The following is a 24,728-nucleotide window of genomic DNA, read 5'->3' as shown; positions in this document are numbered from 1 at the left end:
ATGTGAGACTGTTAATGTGAAACAGTTTAGCTTTACCTCCACTTGATTGCTTAAAACTACGTTCTCCTGTCTTTATCAGGATTGTAAAACTCCAGAAAATCGAAGTTAGATATATAGAGAAAAACAATACTTCTTTTAGAGATAGGTATAGGAATCCAAACTGCTGGTTTTCAGGAATATACTTGCAATCTGGGCTGTCTGTAAAAACATCTTTGTAATTCAGACAGTAAAGTGCCCTTTAACAGGTCTGACAACTGTGGAAGAACTAACAGGCTGAGAGAGCAGCTCTGTTGGTACCAAGGTGTTTTCACATTTTATGTCCTACAGATTTGCTCATTTTGTTATTTTAAGGAAAAAATAAAGCCAGACCATTGTTATGCTTTTGTGCTGGAGTGCAGCAATGAGTAAATCAGAATAAGTATTGATGTCAGCAATAGGCTTTCATTATTTTAAACCATGCAGAGTATATGTTCTTAGTGTTTGGACTAATGCAGACATCTCTCCCAAATGAAATTTTGTAACCTTTATAATGGCAAGTCTCATGTGATTCCTACCAAGCTTTTTTTCCTTTAATGAAGGCAGAGGGGTATGGCACCAGTGAAATACCAGCACTGGAGTAAATTACTCTGTGGCCTCCAATATAGCGGGATCTTCAGCATCCTTTAGTGTGGTTTTCTGAGATGGAAGTAGGGTTGTGCTCTGTATTTTTCAGGGAGCAGTCTTGTTACAACGTAATATTTAGAATTATTCCTGATTTTTAAGGCTGTTTTGTTGTTGTTGTTTTTGGTTTTTTCTCTTTTTCAGTTATAAGAATTTTATAATACTAATGTCTTTCTGGTTGCTCTTTGTAAAATGGGAATTAATGGCCTCACTATCACTGGTATTGTGGAGATTAATTAACCTTGTCTAGTTATTTTGAGAATCTTAATGGTTGCAAAGGCCAGAAGGGAAGATTAAGTCTGAATTGATGTCCTCTCTTCTGTCCTGGTCCTTATATTTTATGTGGTTATTACTGGATTGAGCATCTTGTTTGATACAAGCATAATGTGTAGCTAATGCTTCTGAGAGGGCATCCTACCGAAGTTTTACCCTCTCTTTTGCTATTAAGTCTGCTGCCTAAGCTGTCTTTGTTGTTGAAATTTGCTTGCTCTTTTCCATATGAATTGGCCAGACTTACGCATTCTGGAGACAGAAGTCAGTTTGCCTTTTCCTATTTAGATTAAAAGCCAGCAGTGTTCTTACTGTGAATGTACCTGCACACAAAAGATTTCATCAGCTCTTGATCTTCCTCCCCTTCACTAGCTCTTCAGGTTACAAGTTCTTCAGAAATACTTTCCAGTGTTGCCTTCATCCATGCTGTTTATACTAGTGCCTTTAACTTACTGTTAACAGTTAAACATGCCAAGTGTAGTCAGATGTTTCCAAAACTTTGTACAGTAAGTGTGGCTTTAGTTATCTGTCTTCAGAGTTGCTTTCAAGGATGTGAATGCTTGCTGCTTAGGTATGGCTCAATGTATTACCTAGACTAAGATCCGTAACTTGACATCTGCGTGTGTTAAAGCACATTTTGTTTAAATGAGCCCATGCCTCTGGGTAGTCCAGACAACTCATCACATTGTCGCTATTTACTAGTGTGGCATTTAAAAAAATTTTTTCTAGTAGTATCCTTTGTTTTGTTCAGAATTTTGTGTGTGAGATAAAACTGAAGTGATTCTTGCAAGTACTATGCAAAAGTTGGGTGTAGAATGTTAAGGCAGCAGGCTAATTACCTTTTGAAAGTGTCAGCTCCTAATAGATTGGATGAGATCAATAAAAGAGATGTTACAGGAATTTCAAATCACAGGCTTCCTTTCTTGCATGACTACTGGTCAAGTGATTTTAATACTGGCCTCTTAAGAAGAGGTATAGATAGCACAGATGTTAAGTAGATTGCTAATAAGGGAAGTGGAAGTTTTCTTGTGCAAGTCAGTTCTTTTTTTGGGCACCTGGGAATCCAGTAGAAGCTAGTGAGGAGATGTGCATGTTTAGGCACACATACAAAAGCACACTTTTTGTTTTAATTGTTAATTTCCTTTTGAAATGTTGACAGATGTAATGCATACTCAAAGCATTACCTTTTTTGCACAATTGAGGTTACTACTAGTGGAAATCATAGGCAGGATGACCTGCAGTTTCACATTCTTTAATTTATTCAGCTATTGTGGACTAAGTTTCTGTAAAATATTTACAAAATGGTGGAGACTGGAGAACAAACATGTGGAATCACTACCCTGAGGTATGGCACAGCTTTTATAAGATGCTGAAAAATGCAAAAGGCAGCCTAGCACATCCTTTATAAATTCAGGAATAAACGAAATGACAATTTATTTAGAAATACAGAAATACCTATCCTGTGGAAACTGTTTCCTCATATGGATTTTTCTTATTTTTCTTTTTACACAACTGATATTTATTGAATGTGTAGTTGAATACTAAATGTCTAATACTAATTGTCTTCCTGCCTAATAATGAACTCTCGGAAGAGGGTTCAGCTCTGTCATTTATTTAGCTAAAAGAAAGTTTGAAAGTGTTTTTAAATGTCAAATTCGAATTCTAAATTAATTTCTTTTAATTTCTAATAAAGTGGAATTTCTCCTGGAATGGAGACAGGATGGAATTGTTAATTCTCCAGCTTAATTTTATTGGCCTGAGCTCTGATTGCAATCAGAAGTAGAGATTCAGAGTTGTGCAAGTTTTAATGTTTTGTAATTCTGGTAAAAGTTCCTAAATTGCCAGTTTATTTTTAGTTGCTTTTTCTTTGTACCTTTAAAATATAGTATGGTATGTCTAAAGTTTTATACATGAGTAGATGTTTTCTGGATTTTATTTGTATTATAACAGTATTATATGAAAGCAGTGCAAAATATGTTCTGGTAATGAATGCAGAAGAATACATACAGGCAGTGCAGGTGTGTGGGTTCTTTTGTGGATGGTCTTGATTACTCTGTGTTGGTTTTGGTTCATATCTGGAAAAAAAACAGCCTTTTGGTGAAAGAAACAATGAGGGAAAGTCTGAGATCTCTTCCTGTAGAAAGAACTACAGAAAGGAAAAACAATCATTAATCAAAAATGAGTTGAAACTACTTTTGCTTTAAGAAAAATCAGTTGTGCAGGATGTTCTTAAAAGTTTGAGTTGTGTGACGTTGTTGTAAATGTTTATCTGGTGGATTTTCCCTCAAAAACTGTTACTAATGAGATTTAACTTCAGTACTTTAGTTTATATTTAAAATTATTATATGTTAAGGAGTGTAGACACATACATTCCTTATTTCCCACTTTTAACTGGTCTCAGCAGATGGAATGCGTTAAAGATGCAGCTATTGCTAGCAGGCAGCTGAGCTTGGTTTTCTGCCACAAGTCACATGTCTTGGACAGGGCGGCTTCGCTGAAGGCTTTGTCACATGCCAGGGGCTCCCCATCAACTGAATCCAGCTGAATCCAGCGGTTACTTTGGAATTGAGTAACACACCCTCATGCTAGCAGTAGTTGTTAACTGTTTGGGGGATTAACTGAACTGGTCTTTTTTCCTTCTTTCGGGTTTTTTTAAGCACAGCAGTAGTGTAGTCTTCACCATTATTGTTTGTTTTAGCTAAAGATTTTAAGTGCATTAAAATATGAAATGTAGTTACAAAATTGAGTTTACAGTGCCTATTTTTACTTCCTTGGTATCTTTTTACATTGGCAAGCTGTAAAATCAGCTGAGTCACTTCATTAGAGTTTAGGGATTAGTACTGGCAGGAGCTTACTGCTGTAGCTATTTAAGAATTTTGTATCCGTATGGATATTTCTGTTCCTAAAGAGGTGAGTGTATGTGTAAAGGTTCAGAAGTGTGTCAGCATATGGAGTTATGCTGATTATAGTGCTGTAAATGCTGTAGTAATATAATTATACTGACAAATTTTCTTAGACTTTCTTGACATCAAGATGATTATGATATTTAGAAAAAGTTTTTAGATTAGGTAAATTTTTTGCAGAGAAAGAACACATATTAAAGAATTTATGTATTATGCTGTTTACAACCTAATAACTCCTTTTAACACTGAAAGTATAAATGTATTTATTTAAATATAAATTATACAGAATCAGCACTTTTAAATGTGGTTAACTTCCTAATGTCAGTGCAGGGAACAGAGAATGCTCTAGTGCCCTAATCTTAATAGATCAGAATATAAATGGGAAATATTGATATGGAATATTACCTGTTTTGGACAAACCTGTCTTTCAGCAAGATCTTTGAAACATGGTGGGTGGAAAACTTGGAAGATAGTAAGTAACAGCAGCTCTTCTCCTGGGAGTACAGGAATGAAGTTGGGTGGATACTGAGAGCTGCAAGACTTAAAGTAATTAGCAAGAGTGGTAGTGTGGGTTGTAGAGTAACCTCATTAACTTGAAGTCGTCTTTCACTAAGGAGTAACACAGAATGACCTTATTAATTCACTAAGTAGTCCCTAATCACTCTTCTAAAGTACGCATTTGAAGTACTTTAGGAAGTGCCCAGTGTGATGTTAATACAGCTCCCTAGAAATGAAAATCTAAAAAGATTTTTATTTCACTTTCGTGTTTATTAGAAGAAGGGCCTAAATAGAAACCTGAACTTCGGAGATTTGCAGTTATTTTCTGATTTGAAGGAATAAAAACTATTAAAGAACAGTATTTTCTGTATTAAAAACTCACTGTTATCTTTTTGCTTGTTCCACTGCAAATAGGTCATTGTGAACAGTGATTCCTCACCTACAACTTTAAGAATTTTTCTGTCATAGTTTCTTTTTTTTTTTGAGATACATTACTTTTAGTTAATATATGGTCTGGATGAAAGAGACATGTGAATGGGATTTTGATACTGGGATGAGTTAGAAATTATGCCCTTATCTTTTTTTCTCCTTGGTAGGTGTTGATGCTTGTAGTAATGGAAGGTTTATTTGTATATTTTTCTCTTGGAAATCAAAAGCATCATCTGTCAGTAGATGGAAGTGTACTTAAGCTGACCATTTGTTGCTATCCTGTCACATCAGTTCATTCAGTGCTGTAGCTCTGACCTCAGCCTCCCTTCTGTCCCAGGAAGTTTTGACAGCCTTGTTTTTCCCATGTAGACTTGTTTTCTAAAGTTGAGTCCAATGTTCAGCCTTTGTCTGTGTTATAGGTGCTCCTGGAATCCTTTGTTTTACTATCTGTTGAAATACATTTTAGTTCTGAGCATAGTCTTAGTTGGAACAGCAATAAGGTCTATATTATAAAGGGCCCTAATTTTCCACAGCAAATATTTGAAGCAGTTTTAGGTCATTTTGATCCATTTTGGCCTGCAAAACCAGTAAGGATTTACCTTGGAATTATGGTGTAATAGTGGTGCATACTTAACATGATTTGTCTGACTCACTCTTTGGTTCCTGCTGGTGTTGACTGTATTTGCTTAGTTAATGCTTCATTAAAAAGAGGAGCTGGTCCTGAAAAGGTGCTGTGCTTGCTCTGTTTGCTAGAATTGCTTCTAGGTAAGCAGTGGATTTCTCTTCCCTCTACTTAGGCTTACTTGTACTTCCCCCTTGCTTATGCTTTAGTGCCTTTACTTGGGATTGGATTGTGTGAAGGCTCAAGGGCTACTCTGAAAACCCATTTTCACAATTTTGAGGCATAAAGACAATCCACTGAATGAAGGCAACACTTTCCCTCTCTTTTTGTTGATCAAATGCCAGCACAGAGAAATCCCCAGTGGAGCTGCCTGAAAAGAAGGGAGCGGTGTACTTTGGGCATTTGCTATATGGCTCTGATCGCTCATTGTGGGGCTGGTGTTCCCAGCTACCCCTGCTAGTTCTCTCTCTGGCACTACTCACACAGGCATGTTCTTGTCCCTGAGACAAGGTAGAGCTGATGCTCATAGTTTCAACCACAGGAGCCCCATGTCATCGCTTAGTGCAGATTTGGGGATTAAAGGGTGATCGCTATAAAGCTGACCTGTGTCCTTTGGTTTGTATGCAGTTATTGATAGAAAAGTTAGCTACAGCATAAAGACTGAAGTCCTTCAAAATGACAGCTAGGCAATTTTATGCTGTAATTGTTTAGCCACCTGTTTGAGAAGATCATGGCTGGAGCACCAGGGATGTGTTCATATACCCTACTTGCCTGCTATTGCCGGCTGAACCGTTCATCTAGACTGTGTGAATGACAGAACTGGTACTTTCTGGTCTCTTTTTTTCAGGAACTTTATGCTCTGCTGAGGCCTGAGGGGACTTCAGCAAGCCAAAAGAATCTGAATTTATCTGTATGGTCTGTGTGTGCTTATGAGTGTAATCTGTCTATCTCCAGAGGACACTCCACTGCCTTTCTGTTTTTAATTGCCAAGTCACTCTCTATGACTCCATGAAAAGTCATTGCAGTCCCAAGTTACTGGAAAAGGAAATATTGAACCCATCTATAAAGGGTAGAAAGGAGGACCATGGAAACTACCACCCTGTCAGCCTCACCTCTGTGCCTGGGAAGGTCATGGAACAGATCCTCCAGAAGCTGTGCTAAGGCACACGGAGTGCAGGGAGGTGGTTCTAGACAGCCAGGACAGCTTCACTCAGGGCAAGTCCTGCCTGACCAACGCTGTGACCTTCTGTGTGATGGAATGACTCTGTCAGTGGGCAGGGGAAGGGCTACAGATGTCATTTATCTGCACTTCTGTAAAGCCTTTGACAGGCTCCCTCCTAACATCATTCTCTGTAAGCTGGAGAGAGATGGGTTCGATGAGTGGACTGTTAGATGGATTAGAAATTGGTTGAATGGTCACATCCGGAGGGTAGTGCTCAATGGCTCAGAGTCCTGATGGACATCAGTGACAAGTGGTGTCCCTCAGGGATCTGTTTTGGGACAAGTGTTATTTAATATCTTCATCAATGACACAGACAGAGGCATTGAGTGCACCCTCAGCACATTTGCAGATGACACCAAGCTGAGTGGTGTGGTTGCCACAACTGAAGGATGGGATGCCCTCCAGGGGGATGAACAAGCAAGCATGAGAAGTGGGCACATGAGATTCTCATGAGTTTTAACAAGACCGAGTGCTGGTGCTGCAGCTGGGTCAGGACAACCCCAGGTATCAGCACAGGCTGGGGATGAACAGATGGAGAGCAGCCCTGCCCAGAAGGACTTGGGGGTGCTGCTGGGTGAGAGGCTGGACATGACCCAGCCATGGGCACTGGCAGCCCAGAGAGCCAAGTGTGTCCTGGGCTGCACCCAGAGCAGCGTGGGCAGCAGGGAGAGGGAGGGGATTCTGCCCCTCTGCTCTGCTCTGGTGAGACCCCACCTGCAGTGCTGCATCCAGCTCTGGGGTCCCAGCACAGGAAGGACATGGACCTGCTGCAGTGAGCCCAGAGAATGACCATGAAGATTAGAGGGATGGAGCACCTCTCCTATGAGGAAAGACTGAGAAAATTGGAATTGTTCAGCCTGGAGAAGAGAAGGCTTTGGGCTGACCTAATTATGGCCTTCCAGTAGCTGAAGGGAGCTTACAAGAAAGCAGGAGAGGGACTTTTTTACAAGAGCATGTGGTGACAGGACAAGGTTACTGTAGTGGGTTAACCCTGCGCACCCACCAAAGCCACTCTGTTGTTCCCCTCCACAACTGGACAGGAGAGAATATAATGAAAGGTTCATGGTTGAGGTTAGGTCTGGGAGAGAGATCACTCACCAAATACTGTCATAGGCAAACCAGAGTTGAATTGGGGCTATTAACTGAATTTATTACTAACAAAATCAAAGCAAAATAATGCAAAGTAAAATAAATCTTAAAAACTCCTTCTCCCCTACTCTTTCTTCTTTCCCAGTCTCTACTTTCTCCCCCACCAGCAGTGCAGGGAGATGGGGTCAGTTCATCACTCATTGTTCCTGCTTCTGCTCAGGAAGAGGAGTCCTTCCCCTGCTCCAGTGTGGGGTTCCTCTCACAGGTGACAGTCCTCCGGGAACTTCTTCAACATGAGTCCATCCCATGGGCACCAGTTCTCCACACACTGCTGCAGTGTGGGTCACTCTTCCATGGGGTGCAGTCCTTCAGGCACATCCTGCTCCAGCATGGGTTTCCCCTTGGTTTGCTGCCTTCTCTTGGGCATCCATGTGCTCCAATGTGGGTCTCTTCCATGGGCTGCAGGTGGATCTCTGCATTCCCATGGACCTCCATGGGCTGTGGGGGAATCTCAGCTCCAGCCCCTCCTCCACTGACCTTGGTGTCTCCAGAGCTGTTCTTCACACGTATTCTCACCCTGCTCTTCTCTGGCCACAATTACATCTGCACAATAACTTTTCTTTTTCTTAAATGTTTTATCACAGAGGTGTTACCACCATTCCTGATTGACTCAGCCTTGGTGAGCATCAGGTCCATCCTGGAGCCACCTGGCATTGGCTCTGCAGGACGTGAGGGAAGCTTCTGGCTGCTTCTTACAGAAGCCACCCTTGTAGCTCCCTCTGCTACCAAAGCCTGGCCACACAAACCCAATATAGTTGCCCAGAGAAGCTGGGGATGTCCCATCCTTGGAAGTGTTCAGTGCAAGGCTGGGTGGGGCTCTGAGCAGCCTGGTCTAGTGGAAGGTGTCCCTGCCCATGGCAGGAAGCTTGGAACTGGATGATCTTTAAGGACCCTTTCACCCCAGGCCATTCTATGACTTTGTATGCATCTCCGAAGAGTTCCTGTGTAGCTAACTGGAGTTTTTGCCTGAAACCCTATGATAAAGCCTGGTTTTCTTATGGGAAGACTGGAAATCATTCCTCTAAGTCAGAAAACAAATGTACTGACAAGTGGAGATTGTTCTCTACCTGCTGATTGAAAAAGTGTGGTCTCTGATTAATGTAGGTAAAGGTTCTGGCAGAAAGGTAATTTTAAAAAACCCTCAACCCTTAACTTTGTGCTAGAGAGCTGTTTTTTTTATAAGGGCAGCATTGCTGATACAGTGCACTGGCATTTGTGTGCTGACAAAGAAGTCAACACAAATTATATGCTCTTAGTAACTTAGTATTTTTACTGTGTCTGTTGGGTAATTGGCTCTGGTGGATAGGTGTTTTAAGGACAGGAATTCTAATATTTTTTGTGTCCTTTTTTAATCTCCTTTTTAAAAAAAATACAGCCAAGTTCCTTTTGTGTTGTCTCTTTATAAGCTGTTAAATGATAGAAAAAATGTAAGTTTTAGATTTGCTAAGTATGGCTTTCAACTTTCTGTGTCTGTGTGGCCATCTAAGAAAAATGGTTTACTACTCTTGCTGATACTAAAATAGACAGTGGAACTCCACTTGGTAATGCAAGTGTGGGTTTGGTTTGTTTGGGACTTTTAAGATTTGTGTTTATTGGATTTTTTTTCGCTCAATATAGTTTGAAGAACATTCTTCATAGCAGTGTTTTAGTGATCTGCCTGGTGTTGCATAAAATTCAGTATAAAAGATCCTACACCAAAACCATTGAATACATTGTCCACTTTAAATTTCATGTACTGAAATGCTTCTTGTGTTAGCATATGGTAGTCATCTAATAATGAGTACAAATTTCAGACTTTTTTTCCCACCAGTGGATGTCTAAAATGCAAAGTTACTGTAGAAACTCTTCTTAAAAGCAACAGACAGTAATAGGCTGGATAGGCCAGTAAAAGTTTTACATATGTGATTGGGGTTTATTGAAGCTTCACTTACTAATTTGTCATTAAGGATGGTTGGGCAATGTATTTATTTGTCAGGCAGCATTTTTAATTTCTTCATAAGGCATGGTAAGATCTTCAAGGAAACTATTGGCATTTTGCTGTCCCAGGATTTGGTGCCTTTGTATGAGCCATTGCATACTAGATGGCATACTGAATGACCTCTGAGTCTTCAGAATGATTCATCAACAAGTACTTCACCTATCTTCCGGATTAAAAAAACACGTTGTTATTCTTTCTTTTTTGGGTTTAGAAAAGTTTTAGGCCATCTTTTGAAAACCAAAACCATCCTTGAAGGAGAAGTTGCAATATTTGCTTCCTGTAGATTTAGTCTGGTCTCCTACATCTAGGGTTGAGGTGTCCAGCTATTTTGACTACTGTCACAGCATATATCCCCTTCACTTAATACCCCACCATCACCTTGGTAGTCTTTTACCACTGTGGTGAGCCATCATAATGCTAAGTTATTTATAGCTAAGTAAATATGCTACTGGAAGATAAATTGACTTAAAATATAGCTCCATGTGTTAGAACTTTTGATCCAAATCAGTCTTATTCACAGCTGTCCTAATAACGAAAAGTATTATTTCAGTTTATATTCTGTAATGTCAGAGGAATAGAAGGAGGACCATTGCAGCTTGCTTTCTTTGTTTTGGAGTTTTGAGGATGTTCTTCACCATCCTTGCATATGGAAATGAGGCTAACAATAAAGAGGAGAGCCAAAGGCTAACGAGACATGGATATGGAGAGAAAATGCAATGAACACAAGCTATGTTAATTAAATATGTTCTCAGTGTGATAAAGGGAAAAAAAATGAGGCAGGAGGTAGGAGAGGAGACTGAAATAGGATAAAAAGACAAGGGAAATAATGTAGGGAAGAAGGACCACTCAAAATCAAATTGTATTAAACCCAAAATCTTCAGTCTTTGTATATAAAATTTCATGGTTAAGTAGCTATTAATCATCATGAACCTTGAGGCACTGTTAAGAAAACATGCATTCTGTTTGGTGATGTGAGGTTAATTCCTAGAAAAAAATCCCAACAAGATAAATTTTTCCCCTGTATGACTGTAAAATTTCAAGAGTATCTTTTTCTGCTGGCTTCTTAATGCAGCGTCTTTGCAGATTACCTATTTGAATTTTCATGTGTGTATGAGATGAAGGGTTCTAAATGAATGTTCTGAACCAACTATAAATTAGTTGAGCAAATGATGCGTGCATGGAAAGCATTAATGTGTAAATGTGGAAGTGTATGAAATTGCTCCATGTAGAGAAGTTTGCACAACATAGCAATGTGTTGTGTTTTTCCTGCAGATGTCCTCCTCGAACCTTTTTGCCAGCACTGTGCAAAATTTTTCTTGATGAAAGTGCTCCAGACAATGTACTGGAAGTAACAGCTCGTGCCATAACGTATTACCTGGATGTATCAGCTGAATGCACCCGTAGGATTGTGGGAGTGGATGGAGCTATCAAGGCACTTTGTAATCGTTTAGTAGTTGTTGAACTTAACAACAGAACGAGCAGAGATTTGGCTGAGCAATGTGTGAAGGTAAGTATACTTAAGAACCTCTTGTTTTTAAGAAGGAATTGGATAATTTGCTGTTTCCAAAGAGCTTGCTCATGTTCCAATCCTATTAATTTTATTAAAATGTGATGCAGAAACATGGACTGTGACAGAAGTGTACATGCTGACAATGCTGCTTTATCCTTACTCTGTCTGGTGCTCTTCGCAGCTTAACTTTCTTTAAAAAAGAAAATATAGAAAAGGAAACAAAAAAAATTAGAATAAATTTCTTGTTTATCTTGTATGACTAGAATGCTAATAGAATGCCAAAGACTATTTTTATGCTACAAAAGAAATGAAGAATTGCTCCAGATACAGATAAATTACCTGGTATAAAAAAATTGTCTGCTGTCTCTTCAATAGCATAGATACAGCTCCCCTGCACCCTTGTGAAGTTTTTAGAGAAATTTAGAAGACCCTTACAATCTCTTATTTAAAGCATAACTCATGGCCATGTGGTAGCATATAGCTGGAGTTCTTGCTTACCGTGACATCAGAATTTATGCATTTCCTATTTACTAGTTCCAGTCTACTCAGAAGTGCATCACTAGGGTAATGGTGCTCTTACAAGTTTCAAAACTCTTGGTTGTGTGTTTCTCCCAGGATGAGAGATTATTACCCGTCTTATGAACACCTGTTACGACCATCCCTTTGGGAGATGTTCCATGTTTTTGAAGAAAGCTGTAACTACTAACTACCAGAGTACTGGAGGCTTTGGCCTCTTCTGAGTGTTGAGGAAGAGAGAGATTTTTCTTTTTTCCTGTTGTTTCATTTCTTAACCAGTTCTGTAGATGGATATAAATATTTGACTGTGGATATAAATAACTGATTTTTGTGTGTTCATTCAAGTTAAATTTTGTTTTGTCACAGGTGTTAGAATTAATCTGTACCCGTGAGTCAGGAGCTGTGTTTGAAGCTGGAGGGTTGAATTGTGTTCTGACATTCATTCGTGACAGTGGACACCTTGTTCATAAAGATACTTTGCATTCAGCTATGGCTGTAGTATCCAGACTCTGTGGCAAAATGGAGCCTCAGGATTCTTCATTAGAGATCTGTGTGGAATCACTGTCTAGTTTATTAAAACATGAAGACCATCAGGTAATGTAATAGTTGGCTCAATGTGCTGTGAATTTAACTTTTGTTAAGTTTAATAAAGAAATTACTAGGTAACTTTATATAACCTCCCTGACTGTGTGTTTACATAGAAGGTGTTATATTTGGGTATTAATGTAGTTTCCTTTATAGTTGTAATGATAAGAGAATAAAAACACTGCTTAGTGTTTGACTCTGAGTGCTGGTGTTCGAATATAGTCTTATTTAACCTCTGAAAACTGTACTGAAAAATATCCTGTAACTTTTTCCGGTGCATTTTGAGACACTTTCTGAAGTAGTTATTGTTCTATGACTGTACCTCAATCACTATAAAATTGAGCATAGGTAAGAGACAAAAATGAATGTGGTTTGTATTTCTTTTGCCAAACTAAGAGAGGCAATAAAAACATCCGTAGTCAATGCTGAAGTATTACACTGAAAGCCAGCTTAAATGGTACTAGTAGAGATGCTGCTCCATTTCTTTATTGAAGTTTTACTAACTTGAGTAGTCCTTGTAAAATCTAGAAAATTAATCCCAGAGGAATTATCTTTCTACTATTAGAATACTTTTGTGTATGTCATACAAATGTTTTGGAATAGCCATTTAGCCAAATTCTTACTGTAGCCTGGCCAGGCTTCTTGTCCATACCCAGAACTGAGTCTCCATTTCACTCCCACCTCTGTCCTCATTCCTTTCTCTACATGCACGCATCCAGCCTCCAGTCTGGTTTACTAAGTACATCATATTTGGGAAACTAAATTTCTTGCCTGTGAGATAATTTTGTAAAAATATATTTTTAGATCTGAAAAGTTGGCAGGGGGCTGTCATACACTAACCATTTCAGAACATGCTAACATTTTTTTTAGCTATTAAGTAATTTTATTAGTACACTAATCATCTGAGGCAAGCTAATCTTGAAATTCAGACCATTAAGTCTGTAGTATTTTAGCTGTTTCCCAATTTATAAATTGTTAGAGAAAAGCAGTTGCTGGGGCTGTTGGGGATGTGAATGAGAGTTCAAATTAACCTAATTGTTCAGCAGTTAAGCTTAAAGATAAGTGTGTTTAAGATTGGACCCAGATGATAGGAAGTAAATCTGTACTGGTATCCTTGAGAACTATGTTATGCATGAAACAAGCCTCAGGATTACAGTGGATGTTGGATGTGTATTATGGATTTGTCCAGTAATGTCCCTTTCCAAATTTTGTGGCTCCCCACCTTGTCCTTTTGCACTCTTGGGTTTGGTTGCTTTTTGTGTGGGCTGCCAGTTAGTAACACCACTTGAGGGATGAGTTCAGACCAGATGAATGTGGCCCCAAGAACAGCTTATCTGTAACTTCGGTTTTTTTAACCTTTGTGTTACTCTTGCAATTTGGGAGAAGAAATGTAAATACTTTCCAAATACTCTTTCGCTTTGTAAACTGATGCCACTAATGCAGTGTGTTAAACAAGTGAACTTTCTTGTGTATTTTTGACAGCTGTTATGGTAAATATCTATAAAATATATGCAAATAACATAAAGATTGGCAGAATTGTTTATCTGTATTGTCAAAGAACTGGAGCAAAATGCCAGAGGACATGGACAGTGACCATTACACATTAAAGAAAAAAATCCATTGCAAAAGAGTACTGACAATTCAGAATGTTTGGCATGTACAGACCATACCAGAAGTCTGCAAACTTAATGGAGATTTAAGATTTTTGTCTTCATGAAATCTGGCTAATACTCTAATCTTGTTCTGTGTGTTAATAACTGTCTTGGAGTACTTGGTCTGTAGTGATTCAGAGTTTGGTTAGAGAATAGGTATCATGGGGTGGTTTTTCTACTGTTTCTTGACATCAGTCTTGTTTGCTACCGTACATCTTTAAAGGCAAATGTGCCTGAAGCAAGTTATCTCGATAGGCCTGTGCAAACCTCCTGATCGGAAAGACCGAAACTTTTAGTATGTAGATAGAGAGATGTTAAAGGCAAAACCTTCCTTTATTTTGACACGGACATGAAAAGATGTTGGATCCTTTCCTGGGCAGTTGGCCAGGAGTATTTTTTGTTGGATTGTTAAGAGGATTGTCAGTAAGCCTTGTTTACACAGTGTCACTGGGGTTTTTTGTGTATGGTTGGTTGGTTGGATTTTTTCCTCCCTTTTGTGACAAACCTAAATTTGGGAATTTGTATTTTGTTGTCACAAAAATTCTTGTGTGTCCCTGTGTCAGGTGCTCAGTGTATAATCTGAGTTATCTAAGAGTAAAATTTGCTTTTCCCAGTTTGTCCGATTTTTGGGCTTGGTCCAATTGAAAACTTTCTTGTGCTTGAGAGAAATATGTAGACCTTTAAATATAACTTGAATGATCACGCTTCGCTGTCAGTGTAATACTTTGTGAGTTTTCAGTTGGTGCATCATTTAATGGCTCATTTGATAGCATTTATTTTAATAGAAAGCACCAAATTAATGTAACATTTTAATATTAGTAGAATATTAACTATATATGTAAAAATATATATATTTTTACATACATAGTATAATATTAGGATATTTGGTATTCTATAAATATAGAAGATAAAACTGCAAAGAAATTTTTATCTTCATTGTTCCTTGAGCCACAAGTTAGAAATTCAGTAAATGTGTGAAAGCTAGGAAGCAAATCCTCATAGTGCAATTTCTTGCTGTTTCGGGGGGTTTTCTGGTGTGTGTTTGTTTTATTAGTAGAAGGCTACTTTAATAGTTTCTAACATTGGAACTACCAGAAGGTTAAGTACTCTCTATTTCAATACCAAGCTGTGGGTTGGTTTTGATTCTTTTTCAAACTATTGTGAGAATGGACAATTGCTAGTGGGAATTATAAATCCTGCATCTGTATTTCCTGTAACAAGAAGATCTATAACTAAAAATTCCTTAAAAAGGGCTTCCAACATGTATTAATTTAACAATATTGTCATAAAGTGTGTTTTTCTAGGTTGATTTGGGTTTTTGCTCATATAGGTAAGGACATGTTCGTAAAGCTGATCCTCAGAAAGTTTCCTTTATTTTTATATATGATCAACAGAGAGAAAGAGGGGAAAAAACACAGCAACAGTACAGTCCTTTAGTGAGCAGTTCAGAGCACTTGTTGGGTTCTGAGTTTCTGGCCGGACTCCTCCTTTCATTGACTTCTAAGGGAACATGGGGAAATCAAGTTCTTGTATGTGTCCTGTATTCTTGTGGATATCCTCTTAGCATCTTCTTATTTAAGTAAAAGATATTTCATCAGTTTTTCTTGCACATCTTTCTTAGGTTTCAGATGGAGCTTTGAGATGCTTTGCTTCATTAGCTGATAGATTCACACGGCGTGGAGTTGACCCAGCTCCATTAGCTAAACATGGATTAACTGAGGAGTTGTTATCTCGCATGGCAGCTGCTGGTGGGACAGCATCAGGACCATCTTCAGCTTGCAAACCTGGACGGAGTAGCACTGGAGCACCATCTACCGCTGCAGACTCTAAATTAAGTAATCAGGTGTCAACTATTGTAAGCCTGTTGTCAACCCTGTGTAGAGGCTCTCCAGTAGTAACACATGTAAGAAATTATTTTATGCTACAGCTTTTGTTTTCATGGGGCTTTTCCCTTTGTGTACTTCAATATATGCAAGATTTATGTTGCTATTTTATATGTAGATATTCATATTTGTAGATTTTATATATATATATATTTACATGTGTGCACACACACGTACACCTAAGTTATTTTTAAAGAGGGGAAAAAAGGAAGCATTTCATTTGGAGATTAAACCCAATTCTGATAGTATTTTCTAAAGCCCTGTATATTTTTTATTGTTCAGACTTTTAATTATTTCCAGGATCTTCTAAGATCTGAACTTCCAGATTCTATAGAAAGTGCGTTGCAGGGTGATGAGAGATGTGTACTGGATACCATGCGGTTAGTAGATCTGCTTTTGGTGCTACTGTTCGAAGGGAGAAAAGCCCTGCCAAAATCTAGTGCTGGATCTACAGGCAGAATCCCAGGATTGCGAAGACTGGATAGTTCTGGGGAACGTTCTCATCGGCAACTGATAGATTGCATCCGCAGTAAGGATACTGATGCCCTAATAGATGCTATTGACACAGGAGGTAAGCAAAAATACTCTGAAAAAGAAAATGAGATGCTTGCTTTATCTTTGATTTTTATAATCTGTGGTGTCATAACGAATGCTTAGGTAATTCCTTGAAAATATTTATATACAAGTTCACTTACTTTGTTAAATACTCAACAGCTCTTGTTGGTAATCATACCTATGCCACGGTTTTTTTATTGCAGTTAAGAGCATAGATGCTTCTCCAGAATTATTGAGAATGCTTAATTTTTGTAGGACCTGCTTTTTATTTAAAGAATACTGTTGAACTTTAGTTAGTGTATAGTTGTGGGAACTTTAACTATTTTATTTAATTTTATCTTTCAGCTTTTGAAGTAAATTTTATGGATGATGTAGGACAAACTCTTTTAAACTGGGCCTCAGCTTTTGGAACTCAGGAAATGGTAAATTAGATTTATAGACCCTTAAGAAGTAACATTATTTATGTAAGTAAAGAATAAAAAACCTAATTTCCATTTTCTTGTGTAACAGGTAGAATTCCTCTGTGAAAGGGGTGCTGATGTTAACAGAGGTCAGAGGTCATCCTCATTACATTATGCAGCATGTTTTGGAAGACCTCAGGTAGCAAAGGTATGATTTAAACTGACCCTTAGGATGCCTTACTGACTTTTCATCTTATTCTGTTCCAAATGTCTTCAATGCAATATGTTGGACACATGCGCTGTCAAATATTTACATATTCTTTGCAGTGTTTATCAAAACACAGATTTTTCATTATAATAGAGCAGTAATGAATAAAAGTAGTTTTATATTAGCTCTACAGATATAAAAAGCACAGAATACTTACAAGCATGAGAAGACTGTAGGAATCATGTATGAAAAACACATTTGCTACTTTAGAAGAAGAAACCATAATTTTTTTTCATACATAAAAATATTTGTTTTCAGACTCTCTTAAGACATGGTGCAAATCCTGATTTGAGAGATGAAGATGGGAAAACTCCTTTGGACAAAGCTCGGGAAAGGGGGCACAGTGAAGTAGTAGCTATTCTCCAGTCTCCAGGTGAGTGCAATTTTTAATTCCATAACACCTGCTATAGTAGAAATGCTGATATATGTTCAGTCATGCAGTTATTGGAATTTTACTATATTAAGGTTATTAAAAAAAAAGAATTGTGACCAACCTTTCTTAACCTATAACATATGCATAAAAACCTTAGTATTTTAAAATGTTGTAAAATGAGGGGAATTACCAAAGAAATGATTAAGTGGGCATGAACAGTGCCAGTTGTCCTGCTCTTCAGCTGTGGAATTGGGCTAGAGTAGGATTTTGTTGTGGATTCAGAGCGTGTCAGCCTTGGTAGCTTCTCTGGTATCCTTTCTTTCTACATGGGAACTGCACTTTCACTGTTCTTGAGAATTCTAGTGCCACAGGTGATACTTGCTATTAAATACTTTATTCAGGAAGTCATGCATGTGTAAATTTTACATTTTTAGGAATGTATGTTCATGTTCGGGTGCTTGGATATTAGTAAAGAAAGCTTCAATGTCTTGAAAGGTTTTTTGTTTGGTTTGTTGATTTTTGCAATTGAATGTATTTGGGAAAAAAAATTTTCCAGGGGATTGGATGTGTCCTGTCAACAAAGGGGATGAGAAGAAAAAGAAAGATGCAAACAAGGATGAGGAAGAATGTAATGAACCCAAAGGAGATCCAGAAATGGCACCCATATACTTGAAAAGACTATTGCCTGTGTTTGCACAAACATTTCAACAAACTATGTTGCCTTCAATAAGGTAATTATCGTGATAGACAATTTATTAATACACACTTTAAAAAGCCAAAGTAAATCTAAAAGTTTAAATAATGCTAGTGACAATCATATTTCTGTTTGAATAGAAGTGGTTGTTTGGAAAGTGTTGCAAGAGTGATTTTTACTTATCATTTTAAGCAGCATTTTTTTCCTTTCGGGGGGAGCGGTGTGTTGGAAAAAACATGGTTAGTCATGGGAGACCAGAGCGTACCTCTTGAATGTAGCAGCATGATGAAACAATGCTATGTTCATATAGTATATTGTATACACTGTGCATACAGGATTTGGTTACAGCTGTTTGTAGCCGCTGTAATGAAAGTTGTAATTTAGTAGAGGAAAACAAAAAAATGATGTCAAGATACATTCATTGGAAAATCATCAAGACTAGAAAAAGCTGTTTTTGAAGGTTTTAGAAGACTTACTAACAGGTTATCAACCAGAGAAGATGCTCTTTGTAATTCTGTTGAATTGCAAAAATGTAGCCTTGATTTGTTACTTATAGAGGAATACTGTGCATGGCATAATGGTTGTGATAAATTGCATCTGATCATAACCTCTTAGCCTTTTATACTGCAAATATGACATTTATTCCAATCTCTTATTTATGTTCCCAGTGTTTACAGGTACTTTGGGTGAAAATGCAAGATAAGAAAGGCCTCTAGTGGAGAGAGACTCCACATGAGCTGATGATAGAAAGCTTAAATTAGGTCATTTTACTTGAAGGAAATAAGAAACTATGTTAACAGTCTAATAATGATTAATTGTTGTTGCAGATTGTGCAAAGAAGTAGTTGGCTCTCTCCTTGAAAGTCATCTTTATGAATCAGAAAAATTATGTTTTTAGAAGTCAGTCAAAAAAATTCGTCTTTAACCCTACAGGAGTTTCCTCTCAAATTAATTATGGTTCTTAGTGTGGGAAGCTGCATGATCTCATAGTACTTTCAGAGTTAAAAATTATAGGGATCTCAAAACATGGGAAATACATGACTAAAATGAAAGGCTGGATACCTCTGAGGGTGACAAAGTGTGCAGAAGTGAATTGCCAGCACTAAAAGTGGATATAGACAGGACATAGAATAGGTTTACCTGGGAAAGGGTTGAGGAGAGAAGTATATATTAGATGGACAGCGCCGTCGAATCAAAAAATACCAGAGGTGCTTTATTCTTAGAGATAATCCAGGGCTTACTAACAATAACTAATTTTGGTACCAATAACAAGAACTGAAACAGATTAAATTTCTTGTGTTTTGAAAATATTCATAAATAGAGTACAAAAGGAGTTTTTTCTTGAACCTTTTTATTGCTTTAATTATTGCTTGCTTTATCATTGTAAGAACCGTTTTTTTTTACAATCTTTTAAAGGAAAGCAAGTCTTGCGCTCATTAGAAAAATGATACATTTTTGTTCTGAGGCGCTGCTGAAAGAGGTTTGTGACTCTGATGCTGGCCACAACCTGCCCACAATACTGGTTGAGATAACAGCTACAGTGCTTGATCAAGAGGTAGGAAGAAAGAAAATGTTATCCTTTATGAAACCAGTACAAAAAAGGGAGTTATACTCAGTGATTCCATGTACTTTGTTAATAAGTAACCCTAAAACTTTTATGGTGTCCCTCTGTGACCACATGTGAAGTTCAGCATGTAAAGATATATTTAATATATATATTTAATTAACATATATATTTATTTAATTTATAATTGTAAATTTAATTAATTAATTATATTTAATTAATATATATATTTAATTAACAAGATCTCCTTTGTTATTTTCTTTTCATCCCAATGTATTACAGGATGATGATGATGGCCATTTGTTAGCCTTGCAAATCATAAGGGATTTAGTGGATAAAGGTGGTGATCTTTTTCTAGACCAACTGGCTAGACTTGGTGTAATTAGTAAAGTGTCAACTTTGGCAGGACCATCGTCTGATGATGAAAATGAAGAGGAGTCTAAACCTGAGAAGGTAAGTGTATGGAATTTATTTATTTGCTTTATTTGTTACTGTAAAACCGACACTTCTAGTAAAATGTTTATTGTTACAAAAATGGACAGGGCAAGGTAGGATATTAAATTAATGCTTATTGTATGCCACATGTTTTAATTGTTTTCTTCTCTACCTTCATTTTCTGTTAGCATATTATCTGCTGAGTTTTCCTATTCATACTTCTTGTGGTCAAGTTGTTTGGCACTTGATTTTGTTCAGTGTTTGGAAAGTGACTAGTAACAAAGTGAATCCTTCCTGAAGTATTCATGTCAGAAGTGTATCTTTTTTGATGTTCATGCATCAAATAATTCCAGATGTTTTAAATGTTGTTATGAAATATATTAAATATATAAAAAAGAAAATAATTTTCTGCTTAATGAAAGCCGTAAGTACATATTGAAGTTATTTATCAATTTCCAAGTCTTGTTGCCAGTCAGATGAACTGAATGGATAACAGACTTCTTCTGTTACCAATTCAATTAAATTTATAGTTAAATCTTAAGTGTATAGTTAAACTTAATTACTGTGGGGTTTGGGTTGTCTGGGTCTTTTTTGGGAGGGGCGCTGGTTTTGTTTTTTGGTGGCTAGATACTAAACATCATCTGGACATGGTCCTAGATAACCAGTCAGATAACTGAGCAGGGTTTGGACTAGATGGCCTCCAGAGGTTTCTTCCAACCTCAGTCATTTTGTGATTCTTTTCTCACAATTCAAGTTTTGAACAGAGGTGAATGTTGCAGGCAGTAAGCTGTTGTTATTGTTGAGTAGATAAAGCTATATGTGAAAGGAAACTTCCAGGAAGTATATTATTCTATTAAAGAATACTTTCAAGGATATGTCTTGCAGGAGTAGTATAGTTCCTGCACTTTTGGTTTGAATAATTCTTCTCTCCTAAAGAGAGAGAGAAATCTCCTCCTTTTAAAAATGTCTGTGGTTTTTATGTGTTGGGGTTTTTTTGGTTGTTTGAGGATTTTTTCCTTTTTTTTTTTTTCAATGGATTGGAGATTTTTGTGGTTCATGTTGTTGCTTAATACAATGTTATTGCAGGAGGATGAACCACAGGAGGATGCTAAAGAACTGCAGCAGGGTAAACCGTACCACTGGAGAGACTGGTCAATCATTCGGGGAAGGGACTGCCTGTATATCTGGAGTGATGCTGCAGCCCTGGAGCTATCTAATGGCAGTAATGGATGGTTCAGATTTATCTTGGATGGAAAGCTGGCCACAATGTATTCCAGTGGAAGCCCTGAAGGAGGATCCGATAGTTCAGGTAGATTTTTTACAATTCAAGTCCAGGTTAAGTTTTGTGACTGTTACATTTGTTTATATAATTTGATTTGAGCTATTTTGTTTTGCAGGAATTGGCTTACTAAATAGTAAAGGATGTAAACAGGTGGAAGGTGGTCAGTTAATTGTGATGCATTTTATCAGATAGCATGTGGCCATAACTTGACTTTCTTGGTGAATTGTGTTAAGTAAACATCTTGCCAGTAAAAGTATATTAACTTTTTGTTTTGATTCTTCTCCATGCGTACTTAATTTTTTCACCCCAGTCATTAAAAGCACTTTGTAGTGGCCATCCCAGGAAAAGCAGGTTGAAATGGTGATTTGTTGTTTGCTTCTAGCTAGCAGAATGAATTTGCATGTGTTTGAAGACAAAGTAATGGAAAGTTTCTCATCGAGATTGGGAAACAAATTACAGTGTCTTAATTGTTTGTTGGAGAGAGGATAAGGGAACAGACCTTATGCACTGGCAATGCACAGCCGGTTCTGATTTTCTGTACAGAATACACAGCGGGTTCTGGATGCAGAAACAACCCTCCTTTTATTGTTCCATCTTTTTTTGCAGCAGTTCATGCATTTATGAACCTGCAAACATAAAGTGCTTTGCAATATTATTATGTTTTCAATTATCTTTTCAATATTGGGTGAAATAACAGAACATATTATGATTCAGGATGGAAATGAAGTATTAATGACTTCATGCATCAAGTTTGGGGCAAGAAGACAAAATGCAATATAGTATTTCTGATTATAATGCAGCTGGAAACCACTTTGAGATTTATTGATTTTTTGGTCAGAAAATGTATCTTTGCATTCTTTTTAATCAGGTTAATACCTTAAAAGGTAAACAAGTCCTATGTTAAGATACTTGTTTATCATATAATACAATTTTGAGAAGATCCATGAAGATAATTTTTTTAATTCTCATAGCCCCTGGATGCCAACTTTTTTTTTTTTTTTTTTTTTACTTCCCAATGGTCTGGGCAAGGGGATGAGGCTATTTCTGCACAAGATGAGTGGAATGGGGATAGCTCAGATGAATTTGGAGTGAAGGGAACTTAAAAGAGAAGTCAGATTGAGCATTTAAGATGTTATTTCAAATCAATCTTTTGAAAAAGATTGAACAAATCCCAAGTTTTTTAACAAGATGCCTAGTCTGGGTATCATGGAGGGACAGGAGCTAAATGTAGGATTAAATGAGGCTTTTTGCAATATGTAGTCAAATAGACATTTACTAAGATTGCTGATGTTGCAGTGCCATTTGCCTGAACTTTAACCATGAGCTCTAAGCATGTGCAGCAGCCTTTTTTACTTAAGAAATTAATATTTGTTAACTAAAATACTACAGTACAGTATAGACTCAGAATAGTATCTTTAAGTCCTGAACTGTACTATATGTTCTGCTGTCCTAAATCATTACTGATTAATCTCATGGTAAACTTTTTAGTAACTTCACAACTGGCAAGAATATGAGGGTTGAGTAGTGAAATCTGTTAGTGTGTATTGCATGATGAAAGTTGGAGTGGGTGGGCAAGTATATATACTGTGAACAGTTTGGAAGGTCTGTACTCACCCCTCTCCATATTAACTCTATACTTGTTTTGTTTGAATTTTTAGAAAAAATTCAATGCAAAAATTGAAATTTAATGGTAATTCTGAAGCTTTAATAAAGTCTCAAAATTCTGTCCAAGGGAACCTGAAATTATTTCCAACCATGTATAAACAGAATACTTCCAGTGGAACATGCTATATAATAAATATATTAAAATGTAATTATGGAAATTTGAAATTAATTAACAGAATTTTCATTTGCATATCAAATCTCAAAATTATTTTTATAAGCCTTCTTAGTGTATGCTATGAAATTTAAGCAATAAAAAACATTGTGCCTCAAGTACATATTTATTTTTGCATTAATTTGCAATTTTGTTTTGTAAAAAATAGGCAGATTTAAAAAGCCTAGAGCTTGTCATTGCAGCAGAAGGAAAACAGCAATTTTACAAATGTATAGACTACAAAAGTTGTATTTATCAAATCAGTATGCTGAAAGACACTTCTTAACTTTGAAGCTGAGATATAATCTTTAATGAGGTGTTTCCATTTTTACGTTAAATGGAATTTTTTAAAAAATTATGTACTCAGCCTTTCAATGATTAAAATATAAATATATAATTTAATAAAAACTGTGGGTTTTTTTAAATAATTTTTTAAATTTCCTGTTTCTGAAAACTCCCTTTTGAGAATAGTTCGTGGTGGGCATACTGAGATTTTTTTTTTTTCCATTTTTTGAAGACTAAAAATTTATAATGCATTTCTTTGATCTTCCTATTATAATTGTAATGATGAATTAATACATCTGAATTTCATCTTTCAGAAAGAGTTGCATTGTTGCATTGCAGCTTTGATGCGATTGTGGAATAGATCACTGTTGAAATACAGAAATACACTAAACCAAAATTTAGGACACTTTAAATTTAATTTTGCATTGAATGTACTGAGTTGTTTTGCTCTTGAAAAAACTAAGATACATAATGATGAAAGCAGTTGTTGGAAAAAACCAAATTTGTTTCTTTTTAAATAGAAAGTAGGAGTGAGTTCCTTGAGAAGTTGCAGAGAGCTCGAAGCCAAGTAAAACCATCTACCACAAGCCAGCCAATTTTATCAACACCAGGGCCAACTAAACTTACTGTAGGAAACTGGTCACTGACCTGTTTAAAAGAAGGAGAAATTGCTATTCACAATTCTGATGGTCAGCAAGCTACAATACTGAAAGAAGATTTGCCAGGCTTTGTGTTTGAATCCAACAGAGGAACAAAACATTCGTTTACGGCTGAAACTTCCTTGGGTAAGTATGTAGGTATGTGTTAGATGCAGGTAGGAACAAGTGTATATGAGAGAGTTTTATTTGTTGCTTTTCATACCTATGAAAAAATGTGACTTTTCTGAAATATATGCTGCAGGGTCAGAATTTGTGACTGGCTGGACAGGCAAAAGAGGAAGAAAACTGAAATCTAAACTGGAGAAGACGAAGCAAAAGGTTGGTGAGCATCTGTAAATTTTATATTTAGAATTTAATTGAGTTTGTCTTATAATATTATTATGGAGGTATAGTTTCTTCTTAGAGGATTAAAATCTCTGATTTCAACTAGACACAATTTTATGTGAGGCTTGAAGGGGAAAACATCAATCAGAATGAAGTACTTCTTCAGGTGCTTTTATCCAACAGTCTTAGTAAACTC

At 36.9% G+C, this 24,728-nt stretch overlaps 1 protein-coding gene across 10 annotated transcripts in view; it reads left to right on the top strand.

The window, feature by feature from the left end:
- The window catches only part of HECTD1 (HECT domain E3 ubiquitin protein ligase 1), a 63,259-nt gene that overhangs the window by 6,644 nt on the left and 31,887 nt on the right, over positions 1-24,728 (top strand). For 5 of the 10 annotated variants that reach the window (XM_042047037.1, XM_042047040.1, XM_042047039.1 and 2 more), the window contains exons 3-15: positions 11,004-11,238; positions 12,124-12,351; positions 15,616-15,897; positions 16,160-16,448; positions 16,778-16,854; positions 16,943-17,041; positions 17,360-17,474; positions 18,031-18,205; positions 19,584-19,722; positions 20,014-20,184; positions 21,253-21,475; positions 24,071-24,346; positions 24,450-24,526. In XM_042047037.1, the coding sequence (XP_041902971.1) occupies positions 11,004-11,238; positions 12,124-12,351; positions 15,616-15,897; positions 16,160-16,448; positions 16,778-16,854; positions 16,943-17,041; positions 17,360-17,474; positions 18,031-18,205; positions 19,584-19,722; positions 20,014-20,184; positions 21,253-21,475; positions 24,071-24,346; positions 24,450-24,526 (2,386 nt within the window). The remainder of the gene's footprint in view (positions 1-11,003; positions 11,239-12,123; positions 12,352-15,615; positions 15,898-16,159; positions 16,449-16,777; positions 16,855-16,942; positions 17,042-17,359; positions 17,475-18,030; positions 18,206-19,583; positions 19,723-20,013; positions 20,185-21,252; positions 21,476-24,070; positions 24,347-24,449; positions 24,527-24,728) is intronic. The other 5 variants (XM_042047041.1, XM_042047036.1, XM_042047038.1 and 2 more) reach the window with 3 other exon arrangements.

Source organism: Corvus kubaryi, unplaced genomic scaffold (genome assembly GCF_017639235.1).
Source record: "Corvus kubaryi isolate FWS band 111438036 unplaced genomic scaffold, C.kubaryi_AGA036_p1.0 66, whole genome shotgun sequence".
In the NCBI taxonomy this organism is placed as follows: Eukaryota; Metazoa; Chordata; class Aves; order Passeriformes; family Corvidae; genus Corvus; species Corvus kubaryi.
The sequence above is the reverse complement of the archived record's forward strand: the minus strand, read 5'-3'. Positions and strand labels throughout refer to the sequence as shown.